General features: G+C 37.8%; 1 protein-coding gene across 2 annotated transcripts in view; it reads left to right on the top strand.

Moving 5' to 3' along the window:
* LOC122785266 (inactive dipeptidyl peptidase 10-like) overlaps window positions 1–16,332 on the top strand; it is a 280,721-nt gene that overhangs the window by 248,698 nt on the left and 15,691 nt on the right. For both annotated transcript variants that reach the window (XM_044050998.1, XM_044051006.1), the window contains exons 12-17: window positions 2,524–2,562; window positions 4,553–4,660; window positions 6,324–6,415; window positions 9,651–9,698; window positions 10,600–10,721; window positions 14,698–14,742. In XM_044050998.1, coding sequence (XP_043906933.1) covers window positions 2,524–2,562; window positions 4,553–4,660; window positions 6,324–6,415; window positions 9,651–9,698; window positions 10,600–10,721; window positions 14,698–14,742 — 454 coding nt within the window. The remainder of the gene's footprint in view (window positions 1–2,523; window positions 2,563–4,552; window positions 4,661–6,323; window positions 6,416–9,650; window positions 9,699–10,599; window positions 10,722–14,697; window positions 14,743–16,332) is intronic.

Below are 16,332 nucleotides of genomic sequence, written 5' to 3'. Positions count from 1 at the left end.
CCCCTTGTTGGATCAGCACCTGTCGGGTGGCTGCTCAAATGTGGTGGCAGTGGCGAATCATGGCATAGGCAGAGGGCACTGACACTTCCTGCTTGTTGTCTGGAAACACAGGGGGCTGGTAACCAAAGACACATTTAAAAAGGTGAAAAACCTGTGGCTGAGGTTGGCAAGCAATTGTGGGCATATTCAACCCAGACCAGGTGTTTACTCCATGAGGAGGGGTTCTGGGATACCAGGCACCGTAGACCGGTTTCCAGTTGTTGGTTCAGGGGTTCTGTCTGGCTGTTGGACTCTGGATGGTATCCCGAGGTCAGACTCGCTGTGGCCCCGATTAGCCGACAGAATTCCCTCCAGAACCGGGACACAAACTGGGGCCCCCGATCAGAAACTATATCCCTAGGAAAGCCATGGACTTTGAAAACATTGTTTTACTATGATTTCAGCAGGTTCTTTGGCAGAAGGCAATTTAGGTAGAGCAAAACCTGGCCCTTTTGGAAAATATGTCCACTACAGTGAGTGTTGTGCTGTTTCCCTGGGACATTAGGAGTCCTGGGACAAGGGGATTGATAAAGGCGTATCTGCAAATATCTCCCCCATTAATTGTCATAAATATGAAGGTTTATCTTGTTGATGATGAACCATGCAAACAGGCTGGCTGTTATCAGCCAATCAATCTTAATTTAAAAATTAACACTCACCATCCCTACCCCTAGAGAAGTGAGGAAACACTGTCTTGATCACAGGACCAATATAGCAACAATTCTCATTCACACCTTCAGTAAATTTAGACTCTCAAATGTAAATTCAGAGAGCAGCTGAAAAGACCAAAACAAATGGAAAGTGAAAACAGTTTCTACTAATTTCTTGAAGCATTTTTAGCGCAAAAAAGAAAAAAGCATAAGAGGTTTACCAAGTCACAACCAATTGCCCTTAATAGTAATAATAACAATATAATATAACATTCATAACCTTAACAATATATATAAAGGTTGCTAATAAAATGAAATAAAATAAAATTATGAACTATCTTGTGCTGCCTGAATATGTGAAAAGCAAGGTTTGCTTACAATTTAGGTTAAGTTGCTGGGCATATAATCAGTTTTAAGATTCATCCGCGTCCTAGCACTGAACTGGAAACATCACCGGACTGCATCTCAAGCTCATTTGATATTGAGTGTGGGTGTCACTCAAGAAGCGTGACCAATGGACATAGATGAAAATGCCTCTGTCTGCTATTGGATAGACCAATATCCAATCAGACAAATTATCCGGATATCGTATGCAGTGACGAATAATACGTTAACAAGTGTGCAATGGCTATATAATGACATTTATCAGCTTTGTGGAACAAGTCTCTTAAAATGGAGGCAACAGCTGAACTGAAAGACAACTGCTCTTCGTTGGCCGCCATTTTAGATGCTAGATGCCACTTCTCTGTCATCATTGTATAATCCCACCTATAGTACACCAGGGGTTTGCAATTGGTTCCCTTTTGTAGGAGATTCTGAAGTCAGAATCTGTGTTCACTCCGGCTACTGGAATTTGCATCAATGCCAAAAATTAAACCAATGAAGATTAAATTATGTGTGCACCCATTTGACCCAGACGTGATTGCTGATTTACTGGTCAAACTCATTTAAAACTGGGTTTATAAAGGTATGATTTCAAAATGAAATATGCTGGACATTTCAAGATGCAAGCAAGACAAATTGATGATACCTTAAATCTCAACAGGAATATTACAGTAGTTTCAGAGAAAAGAGAGAGAAATTCAACATCAAATGTGACAGAGATCACAGACATCTCTGCTGCTGTAAAGGTTCAGCAGTCAAACTGTAGACAACATGCTGAAAGCTAAATAAAGCCTGCATGTCTATTCCCATTGTCATTTTCCACACTTTTTCAGACTCTGGATTACGACAGCATTTCAGTTAGTGCTGGATGCATTGAAAGCCTGGCCTTAAACTACTCATGATTTGGCTCCCAGCAAACTTTGATGAAATCGCAGCACATCTGCAATATTCTCTGATTCCTATTTGGATGGCACAAAGCAATCTGCCAACCCTCCAGCTGAAATGTGGGAGTCAAGCGGCTGCTTTCCACTGCTGTGCTTCCTGATTTGGTGTGATTTGCACGAACAAACATTCTGCCCATGCAGCCAAGAGGCAGCTTAGCTCAGGCCTGGACACAGCATCCAGGATGCACTGCCAAAACTCTGGCTCTGCTCATGAATATTGGTTTGGAATGAGGGTTCAGTCTGGGGGAAGGTGTCCCCAGTGACATGTTAAAATAAACAGCAAAATAAGGGCTCCATTATGTGACAGACAATTCTGTCTGAAAATGTATGAGTAGGTATAGGACTTTCTCACTTTTATTGTGGACAAAAGAAAACTCCTCTGGAAAAAGAATGTGATTGTACTGTTTCAACAATCCTGATAAGTTATTTTTGCATTTTGCAAACATCTGTTGGAGCAATGATAATGACCTTTTGTTTTGTGACTTTTGTTTTGTCATCTTTTTCAGAGACACGAAGAAAGCTCTGAGGTCTGGCTCTCCAAGCAGGTAAACTTCTCAGCAATTTACAAGTCATATCGATAAAAAGGCAGGTGATCCCATATTTTATTTAAAGTCTTTTTAACTCTGTGGGACATAAAAGACACCGGTATCTCATAACATCTGCAGACTCTGCACTTTATGCATCTTCAAAGAACGGTTGTGTTCACTCCCAAAATCTAAGTTGTGATGATGCAAAAACAGGATGACTGACAGCAAGAGGTCTCATTAAAAATGTTCTCTCCAGAAAAGTATTTTCAAAATCATGGAAACAGAGGGTTTCCTGCTGCTCAACCTGTAAAATTGGTATTAAATGTTGGATTTAGATGCAACAAATGACTCACCTTGAAGATAATAAAGATTCAGGTACATAAAATATTTGTTATTCTGTTTATTTTGTTGACAAGTGTACTGACATTAGCAAAATCATTTCCAACACTAAAATCCATACACATCAATATGTAATTGTTCAATTTATAGATTTATAAAATCTACTAAAAGACACTGTTTAAATTGTGAAGTTCACAGTCCCAAAAATGACCTGATTCATGTTAATATCTGACTTATGCTTTACTGGGCTTCTCTGAGCTCTTCTTTGTAGGTAGAACCTCAAACATTCTCAGCCCCCAATATCTGCCACTGTACATCCCAACAACTAACTAAATACCTGCATCCAATATGCAAGGTTATGGATCTATAATGTAGTCAAATACAACTCTATTTGTCTATTTGTGTTGTACTAAAATAGATAATCTGCCCAAAACAATGTCTTCAATTGAATAGTCTAGATATAATCACTGATTACACTCTATGCTCTGTGCTACAGTACTGTTACTTAGGATATAGGGATTATAGGATATTGTCATGCATGTTTAAGTTATGATGTTTGATCCAAGTAAAGCAGCTTTAGACAAATGTAAAGTAGGGAAATTATGCTGTAAAAGGCTACCTGCTCCCACTGACAAGTTTTGTCAGGATACTGACAGAACTTGTTAAATTAACCTTCTTCTGTCAGGTTAATTTGACTACACATGAAAACAAGTTGATATGATAACAAATCTTTCTTATCATATCAACTGTTTTGTCCACATTTAACTGGTGTTTTGGGAGCACTTTTTTTAGATTTTTAGAAAAAGGACCACATGGTTGGTGTAGTTGTTAGCACTCTTGCTGTTGCGGTGAGAAGACTCAGTCAGAACAAGGGCCTTTCTCCATGGAGTTTGCATGTTCTTCCCGTCTTTGTGTGATTTTTTAAATTGAGCGTGAGTGTGAAAGTAGATGGTTCTTTGTCTATGTGGCCCTGTGATGGACTGGCGACCTGTCCATGACAGAAAAATAGATTTGACTATATTTCCCTGACCATTTTGACTCCATTAATTAAATTTCCTGCAAAATTGAGAGTTAAATCTACTCAGCTATAACATGTGCTATTTCTTCATTGACTTGGAGGTACAAGACGGAAAAACCTTCATGAGGGTATGAACATATAGCCATGCATTGCAGCCGTACATGTTTGGCTCTAGCTGTAATTAACCACTTGACAAACTAGGTACATACGGTCGCCCGTGTTTTCAAGGTGTTAATCGCTGCATTGTATGTGTGTTTGTGTCAGTGCAGATACGCACAAATGTATTTTTCAAGCTCTCCACAAAAAATCTCAAGCATCTACATTAATTTTGGTGGAAATTACATAACAACCTTTATGGTATGTGGTTAAAATATTTACATAGATAGATTTTGTTTGAGATTTTATTCAAGAGATTTTAAATTGATTAAGTTCAGTCAAAATATGAACATTATTACATTGTTAGGCTATTACTATTGATGCACAAAGTGTGAGACACTTTGTGGAAAAAAAAACAAGTATAAAATAGACAGAAGTACTAAGTAAAATACCAAAATTAACATTTAGTTTTTATTGGCATTAAATTGATTATACTACCCATATGTACTGTATTTTTATAATGTTCAGGGGCAACTACAACTATTTTTTTTGCAGAACCAAGAACCGGTGTTCTCCAAAGATGGCAACAGGTTCTTCCTGACTGTTCCTGTCAAACAAGGAGGACGTGGAGAGTTTCATCACATCGCTATGTTCACCACACAGGTGATGGTCGTATTTATTCTCAACCAATCCTTATACACTATTCAGCAACAGTATTCAAACACAATGGAATGGAGTTATGTCCTTCACTCACAGGATGGATGTTTAATTAAATTCAATTCAATACAATTAAATTCAATTCATTAGTATAGTATGAAATCATAACATACATTATCTCAAGGCACTGTACATAGACAACATCATGGAGAGCAGAGAAACCCAACAATTCACACAATGAACAAACACTAGGCATCAGTGGACTGAACTTCCTTTTACCAGAAGAAGAAATCTCTGACAGAATCAGACTCAAAGATGTGAAGCCATCTGCCTCGACCAGTTGGGGTAAAAGGAAAAATGAGTGAAACAGGTGAGGTGGGGGACAGAAAGGGGGGAGAGAAAGGACAAGAGGTAGAGACAGAAGAAAGAGACCAGGAGCAGATTGGCTATGTTGTGTTGTGACAGTAATGCAACTCTCGATGACGTTTTTAGGGTGTGTTAGTCAGACTTTCAAATTTGTCCAATTTCAGTTGGACTAACATGTTTACACGTATTTTAAAAGGTCCAGTTTTAGCCGAACTAAGACAATAATACATGTATTTTCTGACATCATGTAAACATACTGACTATGACAGGCCACAACAAAACTTTCAGTTTTTATTTGGCCTGGAATTGTGGCCTGTTGCTTGGTGGATATCTTGCATTGTTATATGCAGCACCTCTTTCTCAAAGACTTTTAAGTTACTTCATTTTGGCTCAATCCTATTTCACCCTGTGCCCCTACTACTAAGCCCTAGTCCGCCCTTTCATGTGTTCACTTGGGGATTTTTACCATAACTCATTTCCAAGTGATAAATGCAAGGACTAAGGTTAAAAAAGGGGATTGAACCTTGATATGTCAAAAACGAGGAATACTTTGATTCAAAACGCAGTCCATTATCAAATGTAAACGTTAGTACAATTTAACATGTTTTTTGGGAGACAGGGTTTGACTTGGTGTCCAGTACAATAAAGTCATAAGATGACTTTTTTTTAGTTAATATCTTATATTACAAATTGTAATTGAAGTACCATGTGATAGTCTCTACTTAAATTTTATTTCAATATCATTAAGTTATGATGTCCCCAATTTGATCAGTTTATAAAAATATATCTCAGAAAGTGCTCATAATTTCAATGAATAGTTGCTGCTGTGATTGTTTTCATGACGACAGCCTTATAAAGTTTTTTAGTCAAATTCCGACAATTTATGCCTAACCATCGATACAGTCTTTTCCCCAAATGTGTGTTAAAAAGCAGAAAACGTTTTTAGTCTTTGCTATTTGTCTCAACCAGCTAATGTTCTGCCTGGTACCTTAGCAACTGTTGTGCAAATTTCAAGTGTTCCTGTGTGTTTGGCTAACAGCAAATTTATACCCCTGCTTAATATTGCTGTTGCTAAGATCATTGCATAAAAAGGCCGCTGGAGAGGCACTTTGTTTTGCAATATTTGCAGCTATCTAAATTTTTTCATCAACTTTATACATATTCACATTAGGACCTTCTGAAAATATTTTGGCAAACTGGGCAGCGCAAAACTGCTGTTGTTTCTCAGATACACAGCGCACAGCAATGCAGTTCCCACTTTCAAGTAAGTGACCCCAACCTCATTTTGTCTTGTTTATTTCAGTTCAGAGCAGATCAAAATGAAGTGCGACACCTCACATCAGGAAACTGGGAGGTGACCAGGATCATTGCCTATGACGAGAACACTGACAACCTGTAAGTGTAACTGGGTTTAGGTGTTGGTTAACATTTCTTACAAAGAAAACACAACATGCTCCTCTCTGCATCTGATGTGTTTGAAAATGAAGACAATGAAGGTCAAATTGTATTTTTTACTCTTAAATGTATTTTCTCAATTTGGAGTTTATCTGGATTGGGTTTGAAGTTTTGGCAGCACATGAAATCAGATTTTTTTCAAAAGGTAGAGGGTCTGTATTTATGAAGTGCTTTTTAGTCTTGATGGCCACTCAAAATGCTCCACACATGATATTCATCCATTTACACACCTTCTTGCAGCACATCTACTATATTCACTGCTTTTTCTATCACACATCTGTCAACCATGTTCACACACTTCCAGTGCAGCTGCCAGGAGCAACTTGGGGACACATTAGCATGTAGACTGATGGAACGGGAACATAATGTATTTGGTGGAAGGCAACTCACTCTGCTTGTGCCCCAAATCTGATTCCAACCACATTTGGGGGTGGTTTGAAATGTGATTTAGATTAGATTTTGATAGGTGAATCTCACTCTGAACATTCTGGCTCCTAAAATTGGGCTTCATATTGTCTTGTTTGTCACTGTTACACACACTGACACCAAACTGGCGATGGAAGAACTGGAAGTATTCACATATGCTGTACAATGGAGGAGAACTCAAGTTGGTGGAGTGAGATAAATTGCCTACTGGCACTTTTTGGTGGTTAAAATGGTTAAAATGGTTAAAAATTAACTTTTTAACCATTTCAATACTTATGTTTGGGACTCTGGAGGCCCTACCAGTCGCCAAAGTGTGGAAAAAGTATACTCAGTCCTTTTTTCATGGTCCCCTTAGTGTAAGTATAGCCGATAAAACACTCGATGTTGAATTCCCTGCGTTTATGACGGCAGCATGCGCATTTCAACGCGAATGTTACCGCCCCACCAGTAAGTTTACTTCAAGCTCCACCTTGTCCCTGCGAGAGTGCAGGCGAGGGAGGAAGAGCGATATTATGTCAACGCGGAGGGACAAGTGTGCTGTTTGTGGCTGCACAGTGGAGCACAGTGTTTTACACAAACGTCCAGCCTCAGAGGATTTTATATATGAAGCTAATGCGCCTGATAAAGTCAGCAAACGTGTTTCGTGTGTTCGCACCACTTCGCATCAGACTGCGGCCAGTGGTCGCAAAAACGTAATGACGTTTACGTTGATGAAGTATGAAGAGAGTGTGTCGGGTACAAATTGACGGAGGAAAAGTTAAGAATGGATAAAAAACACATTTTGATATTGAACACTGGATGAATAGTCTTTATTTGTGTACATTAAATCAATTAAGTGTGGTTTATTAACCAGTAATGTCTGCTGTAACGATAGCGATTGTAACAGCAACCAAGAGGCAGCGATTTTTTTTTCCTTTTTTTTCTTTTATTTATATGTACAGGTTATAACATTGACAATATAACATTGTCTCATTTTCAACCAAGAAACGTATAAGATAAAATATATGCTCTTTATATATTAGTATTTATCTGTTTTTTAATCCTTAAATGACTCTGAAAAGTTGCACACAGTTTGCTAATTTGAAAACTTGTGACCTCAGTTCTACAATTGTTAATTTAAAAGATTTGATGATGAATAATATTTTTCATGTTTAGAGATTAAAAATTCTGTTGAATCACAGTCAACAGTGTCATTTAATTTTTATTTTATTTCAGTTAGCCTGCATATATTTTAGGACAGGGAAAGTCTTACAGGCAAATGCAGTCCAGTTCATTACTACTTGGTTCTGGATACTTAAATGGGTAACTATGTTATTATATAAATGTGATACTACGTTGTATATACATGATAATTATATCATATAAATGAGATAGTATGTTGTATAAACGTGATAATTAGATCACATAAACGTGATACTATATTGTGTGAACGTGATAATTAAAGAACTACGTGCCTGTTTCCAACTGGCATTTATATATTTTAACAGTTTGACTATAACATTTCATAGTTTACAAAGTGACATTAATTATTCACAAATTGCACAGAAAGAACATTTCTGTGTTCATAAAAGTCAACACGAGTATTTATTCCTCTCTATTTCCGTCGCACACCGGGATAAAAGTCTTTTGTCAACAAGTGTCTGTGAAATACGCGTGTGTAAATAAAGTTTCAATAAAAGTAACGTCATCATGTTAGTAAACGTCATCACGTTTCAGACGCAGTCTCTTCTGTGACCCAATCAGAGTGTCGTGTAGTGTGAGGGGGTGTGTCGTTGAGTGGGGGGGTGTGTCGTTGAGTGGTCTGCGGGTCTGCAGCTAGACCCTTCTCCGCAGTCTGGTCGCGTCTGTCCGACAGCGAAAAGGAGCCGTCTAGAAACGTTAACATTTATTTGGTTCCGGGCCTAATTGGCCTAGTCCACAGTAGTCATGACCATGGGGATGACAGAGGTGGGTCTTGTTCAAACCCACTCTGTCTTGTGTCGTTTTCATGGGCAAGAGAGTGGACTGTTTTCTATTTATCTGTCTCTTTTTGACATCTAAGAACATGTACTTTGTTTCAGAGTCTGTCTTGTTATTTGTGTATTAATTACTTGTTATATGTTACCCCATAATTGTAACTGGTGCTGTCTACCTGCTATATTTTATGATTTTTGCTGACCTTTGACTTTGTGCGGAATTTTGATTTATTTTTGTTCCTTTTTAATTTGATTGATTTTTGTTCCTTTTTAATTTGATTGATTTATTTGAATTTTGCCCATGGACAATTAATGCTGGATTTTTTTTTCTCCCTCAAGCCTGAATAAACCTTTATGTCCATATTTTCACTCTGCTTCTGATTTTTCCTAGCCAAACCCACTATCACTCGATAGCGTACCCTCGGCTACCATCACAATCCTTATGATATTTTGAACAAAGCATGTCACAGACATGTTTATTAGGGACACCAGGGAACTATTTTAATTGGGGAAATAGGGTATAATATGTCCCCTTCAACAGGGCAATTGTTTAGAGACTGAGATAGCCTCCATTTTTCCTGCATTTTTATTTGAAATAAAACAAAAATGTAGGTACGCCTATGTGGTTACCTGATTTGATCATCTGCCATTAAAATCAAATTTGTCTGCAATGTGAACACAGCCTTAGATTCCACTTCCACACTCTGTGTGCTTTGTTAATAAGCATATTAAAATATTAAAATCATTACGAGGTTTACTGATTAAGTTCACTCACACTGTGTTCTTTTTTTTAGGTATTTTCTCAGCACAGAGGGTTCATCACGGAGACGACAACTTTTCAGGTTAGTTCGGAACCAAATTAAAGCCAGATGTTTCCATTAATGTTAGACTCTCGCACACCACTGTTATTACACAGTAGTGTTTCCCAAACTTTCTATATGGTAACCCACTTTCAAAATAGCAAATGAGCAAATTTGTTCATAATGTAGAAACTAATTTACAGCCATATCTGTAAAACCTAGTAACATTTTCAATTGGTACATTAATAGAATAATTTCCTAAATTATTCATGCTTGTTATTTATAACAAATTAAACTTGTATAAAAGGTTGGAACGATTCAGAACATTTATTTGGGCACCCAAAAAAAATTTGTGTGACCCGTCTGTGAGTCCGGACACAGGCTTTTTAAAAATATAAATCCAACATATGAACACTACTGATAATGCTGATGTTACATTACACATTAAGTCTGATCAACAATTCTCAATTTATTGTTACAAGAAGTTTGTCTTGATGTTTGTCTTGATTCATTCAGTGACCTTTTCCTGTGTTAGAGAAAAGCCAGCCATCATGGTGTGAAATAATTTGGCGTGAATGTTTTTACCTTTGCATACAAATTAATTTCACAAGAGCTCCAGATTATTTCACATTGAGTTGAGTTGTAATTGTTGCAGCTCATTGACATAAAGCAATGGAACAGCACTGGAAATATTATGGATGGCTCATTTCAGTTCACATGGTCAGAAGAGTGTGACAGTGAGCCAGCATGAGCCCTGAATCTGAGAGAGTTAAATAGGACTTGGCAATTCTTTGATTATTTCCAACTGTGATTTTACATCTCTGTTATAGCAAAAGAGCTGCTGTGTAAAATTCAATTTCAGTTGTTTGTTATAGAGATGAGAACTGTAACAGGTCATTTTGTGAACCTTGTCTTACTTTCTCTTCTTCTCATTTCTCCTCAGTGTTAAAACTGTGGGTCTGTTCCCACGGCGGTGTTTAACGTGCGAGTTAAATAAAGCTCACTGTCTGTACTTTGATGCTGACATCAGCCCCACAAACCAGCACATCATCCTCCATTGTAAAGGTAAATTGTAAAATGTTCATTTTGATGTTAAAACTGATATAATATGGGGATTAAAAAAGTTCTGTGTAAGACTTGCTTGAAGCATGTTATTTTTTTGCCACTAGGCCAGGTTTTTCATGGAAAGGTTTATGACTTGGGATTGGTGGTATGAATTAACTGCATTAGAATAGTAGTCACCTGTTTTGAATGGTCTTCTAATGCAGGCTGATGCAGAATATTGTAATGTTTTAGTTCAAGTAGACCTGCTTTTGATACAGCCATGTTTTTATTGGAAGTCTAAAGCAGTTTTTTGGGCATCTTTTGATCTGTTGTAAATTGTTTTTTCTCATTGTCACACATAACCCTTACAGTGACTGTTGGGCAATGTTCTTCATCCATAGAATATATACCAGATGACATTCAGACATACATTTCCTCTATGCCCCATAACATCTCATGCAAATCAGTTCTAATTAACTGCACTAATCTTTTTTACAATTACATACAGATACAATGGAATTATCATTGCTGGTCAACACATTGTACCTACTGCTTTCAAACCCACAGTTTACAATTTAGATTTTTAGAGGTAAAGCCAATAACTGGATAAGCATGTTAACACCATGGCTTCTACCAGCTTAAAAAAATAACCTAACTCATGCCTTTTGTGCCCAGCTAGAGATGATTAAACATGCCTTCATTTAATTTTGTCTTTGTTTATTGAAACTCTCTTTTTACACCAAATTCATTGGCCTGGGAATTTACCAGCATGTGTTGTTCTGTTATGTCAGGTAAGATTGTGAGGGTCAGATAAAGCTACAAGAAGGATATCAGAGTGGATTATCTTTTGTAAGTAATTTGGTGCTATACAATATAAAACATTTTGCAAGTGAACCCAGTTTGAGGGATAAATGTTTCTTGCTGCTGTACACACAAATGCTTCCCTTGTCAGGTCTTTTAGAAAAGGTAAAGCAAAGAAATAATGTTTCAGTGTTTCTGTCAAACAGAGGCAGAATAATAATATCAATGAGGATCCTAAAGTGCAAGAATATGTGAAATCAACTCTGAAAACACATCATTTTATGCTGTGTTCAAATGCTAATTTTCTCACACGGCAAGTTTACATACAAAGTCAATGCACAGGCGCAGTTTTCACGTTGGCCGGGCGACCGATAGACGCATGTCTATCACACTCATCTTCGGGTGAGAACACAGCATTAGAGAAGCCTTTGATATTGACACATGGTCTTACTACAGTAGTTGGTATAAAACCTTGTGAATCACTTTAGATCACTTGTTTCAAAAAGTACTTAGTAAATAAAGATTATCATCACTATTATTATTATTAGGCCCTGCAATGGACTGGCGAATTGCCAAGGGTGTACACCATCTATCACCCTATGTGTGTCACCCTATGACACACACACACACACGCACACACACCTGCGACACTCATGTGGAGGATAAAGTGGTAGAAAATGGATGGATTATTATTATTATCAATAACAACAAAACTCAGCAAAGGTTATAGCTTTGAAGTGGATTTGTGCTTTGGTTCCTTGTGCCTGGGGCCCCAAAGTTCCTTGGAACGCCTCTGCTAAGAAAAAATTCTCATTAAGTCTTAATATCTCTTAACGTCTCTCCAAATAGCAAATTTCATTCAGTTTGAGTAATCACTCCTCCACAAGTGGTTTTGAAAAAATAGGAATAATATATTTCCAATTTTGCATTGTTGTAGGTTGAAGCTTAGCCACAATATAGTGCAATAATCATCCCATTCTTCATGCAATAAAAGAATATGAAGTCCATAATTTAGTCAGCCGTTTACTGTCAAGCCGCCATCATCAGGCAGATGTCGGGGTTTACCCGTCGTAATCTGTCACCCTCGATCTAATTCAGTTTTACATGTCTCCCTCATCACCTCCAAATGAGAGGCATAAAATTAAAACAATTAGCCACTCTATTATGTATAATTACTTTTAGGTAGAGTTATTAGGTCGCCTTTTTAATAGATGCTAACTCTCTGTTATTGTTTGTGATTTCAATTCATTTTGAGATGATGAGATCATGTCGTGCTCTGAAGCATTTGTGTTTGGTGTGGTGATTTATTGGACAATCATAACAGCGCTCCCTCTCCCAAAAGCAATAAAAATAATGGAGAGAGAGTGTATTGTCTTCTGAGGGCCAAGTTCACATAACCTCAACAAGCTTGTCCCGACACCTGTTTTCATCACAAGCTACACAAGCCATTTTATTCCAATCATAAAACATTTCAGACTGGTTTCCTGTTTTCAAATGCGAACATGTAAACAATTGAAGTGTTTCACCAACAGATAAGCTCATTAAGTAGTCACAATATTGGTAAAATATCAAGCAGGATTATGTGGAAGTGGAGAACCCTTGCAGCTGCAGCTCTGTGTTTGAGCTATCCTGCCATCCACGTAACAGTATAGTTCATGCTTCTTTCTGTGGTCTTATGAGGAACCACAAATGCTATATTTTCAATAAAAATGTGTCTGTCCACGGAGACACCGGGAAAATCAGATTCAAGCCACTTTACAGAAGACTTTACGTCAATGTCAGCTTAAGTGTGCACTGTTTTAAAACCACATTCACTGCTCTGTCTCACTGTAAGGCAGTTTATTCTGACTGAAACTGGAAGTTTGCAAAACCAAAAACCTTCCAAAGAGAGTTTCTTTTTCCATTTGTTGGGACTTAAGAGCTGCATCTCGAGAGATGTAAAATTGTAAATGTTCTCAATGGACTTTGGTGCAGGAAGTGAGAGGCTTACAAAACAAAAACAAACTTAAATTTCCTGTTGAAAAAGGTTGTCTACAAGAAAGATAAAGTGGCAAACTTCTTTTTTTAATATTGTGTGAACTTAAGCTGGCATAGAGTCAATTTCTAAATACATAAATGGTGACAAGCAAAATCGTGGAAATAAAACCTCTGCTGTACGTTTTACTTGCGTGTAACTGCTTGAGCAATGAGAAGATAAAATGAGAACTAAGTCCTTTTTTCAGGTGTAAAAGTTACTTTTCATTGAGTATAATGACAACAATGAAAAATAAAAAAGGGACAGTGAATGCCAGTGCAGGAGAGAGGTGGGACTATGACATCATTGTTTTCCCAAAGTAATGTATTTGTTGTCTACACAAAAACGCAATGGCGGCGTTTTGAGATTTTCCCAATACCAATAATCCCAATACCAAAAATCCTACGCATATTCACCGACACCCGTTTCTGTGTGGACAGGCCGTGAGCTTCCCTGGAAGTGATGATTTTGCCGCATTTGTCCCATCACCGTCAGAAAAAAAGCAGTTCTGTGCTGTCTCATAGAGATCATTTGAAACTGAGCTTCCACTGTAATTACTGTGCCATGCTGATATGGGAATGTATGAGAAGATAAACAGCTGATTCTAAACAGACTAGTCATCATTCTTGTGCACTTTTAGTAATGAAATGTAACTGCAACAGTACATATTTTTTATGACATTTTAGAGGAAGCAGAACTTCCCTTGCTGTCTTAGAGCAATCGCCTTGGGTGTAATTACAGGGCTGTGCTGTCCGACTGAAAAGAATTTTGACAGAATGTTCACTTGTCCATTCAGCGCCTGGATCTAATAATTTCCACTCTAACAAAGCCGAGGAAATAATGAATGTGTATTTAATTCTTTATCATTCATTGTATGAAATAATTATTATAATAAAATAAAAAAATAAAAATGGCCCACTTTAAATCAATTAGGCACCATCATTCCCCTCATTCTGTTGCCAGGGGCGTCTGTCAGACATATGAAAACTATTTCCAGTGTGGTTTTATTGTTTGGGTTTGAAAACCAGTGCCAAAGATCTTACTTGCTAATTATTAAATGTGCTGTATCTTTCACTATCTGTGCTGAGTGCACCTACAGTAATCCTTCAACCAGGATCACAGAGAAACCAGATCATGTTTAAATTACTCATGAGCTTCTTTCTCTTTTTTTCATCCTTTCAGGCCCTGGAGCACCTACTGTGATTTTACACAGCCTCAACAATTCAAGTAAGGACACCATTTAGTCTTGTGGGAGAAAAAGTTGTATGTATTGATGACTGTCTGCAGGACGAGGAAGCTGAGACTGATCTAAAACTGCTGCACAGTTGCTGATCAAGATGATGCAGCCGCAAAATAAGCCAGAAAACCTGTTATTTAGCAAAGTATGATGGTATCATGGAAATAATGCATAATTATTCCTCATATTTCATACATGCTCAATCCGAAAAGGTCTTCACGATTATTGGTGTAACATTTTTGCAGCTAGCAGCTGAAGTAATTTGTAAGAGGGAGGGCAGGTTTATTTGGATTATACCTCTAAGATGACTCAGTGCATAAGGCAGATAAATGTATTTGAAAAGGCATTTTTCACCAACACCGTCCGTTCAGGGAAAAACACAATCAATTCAAGTAGTATTAAACATGGGGGTGCGAGGGTGAATACGTAAAAATGTAGAAGTTGCTTCTGTGTGTGAGCAGCAGTAGTAGCTAAACACTGATGCACTGGTTGACTGCTTCCTAAACATCTCAGGGACCAATTAGCTTCACACTCCTTAAGCACACCAGACGTGTGTTCTGGTCTGAGGCTTGAAGCCATGATGTGTAAAGATTTAACAAGTAATTTCTTGCTGGAACTCCAGCAGCATGGTTCCCAACAAGCAGCTGTTATCAAAGGGGTTTTTATAGGACATATAACTCTTGTAGTGCATATTTAATTCTAAAGACTGCAGATATTGCCCTGGTTGCATGCTGTTAACATTCATCCCAAAGGTACCAGTGTTTACTAACATCATATCCCACATGCGTATCTGTCTTCCCAACTTTTTTTTTGAAACAGCATGAATAGGATGATGTTATCTTTACTATCATGAGATCGGAGGATGAAAAGGGGGAATTGGCTGAGGAATGTTACTACTATTTGCTGCCTGGTTGAAAGCTAGATGAATACATCAACAACACTGATATGAAGGCTAAATGAAAAGCTAACCTACTGTAGCAGCAGGTGGATTTAGTGGATAGCACAAGTGAAGAAAATAAAGAAACAACTACTCTGACTCTAGTAAATGTGGCAAAATCCTAAGCATATAAAACAAGAAAATACACACTATAACAAAGGTGGTTCTAAAGAGGAAGGTTTTGACGAGAGTTTTGAATGGTGTGAAGACAGCGCAGTCTCAGATCCGGTGCTTGGTCCTTTGTGTTATTGAGATAAGGTTGTCATCAGATGAGCGGAGGTTTCGTGAGGGGGTGTGGTGATGGAGCAGGTCAGTAAGGTAAGTGGGGGCCTATGGAGGGCTTCGTAAGTCAGGAGAAGGATTTTGAACTGAATGTGTTGTGGTACTGGTAGACAGTGTAGGTTATCACATGTATTTAGTAAAAACAAGCACTGACTGCAGCACAACTCAGTGTAGCTTACATTTAATGTTCAGGTCAGCATGATTAGTTCTGGAATGCCCGATTTGTCTGCTTTCTACGATGAGTTATGTCGCGTCATTGACCAATGAGAGCACAGAGCACTCTGCACATGCAAAAGTAACAAGCATAAACAAGCAAAATAACAAAGCAGAGAGTTGAAGATATCTCAAATTCTCTTTGAGG

This window comes from Solea senegalensis, linkage group LG2 (genome assembly GCF_019176455.1).
Source record: "Solea senegalensis isolate Sse05_10M linkage group LG2, IFAPA_SoseM_1, whole genome shotgun sequence".
NCBI lineage: Eukaryota > Metazoa > Chordata > Actinopteri > Pleuronectiformes > Soleidae > Solea > Solea senegalensis.
The sequence above is the reverse complement of the archived record's forward strand: the minus strand, read 5'-3'. Positions and strand labels throughout refer to the sequence as shown.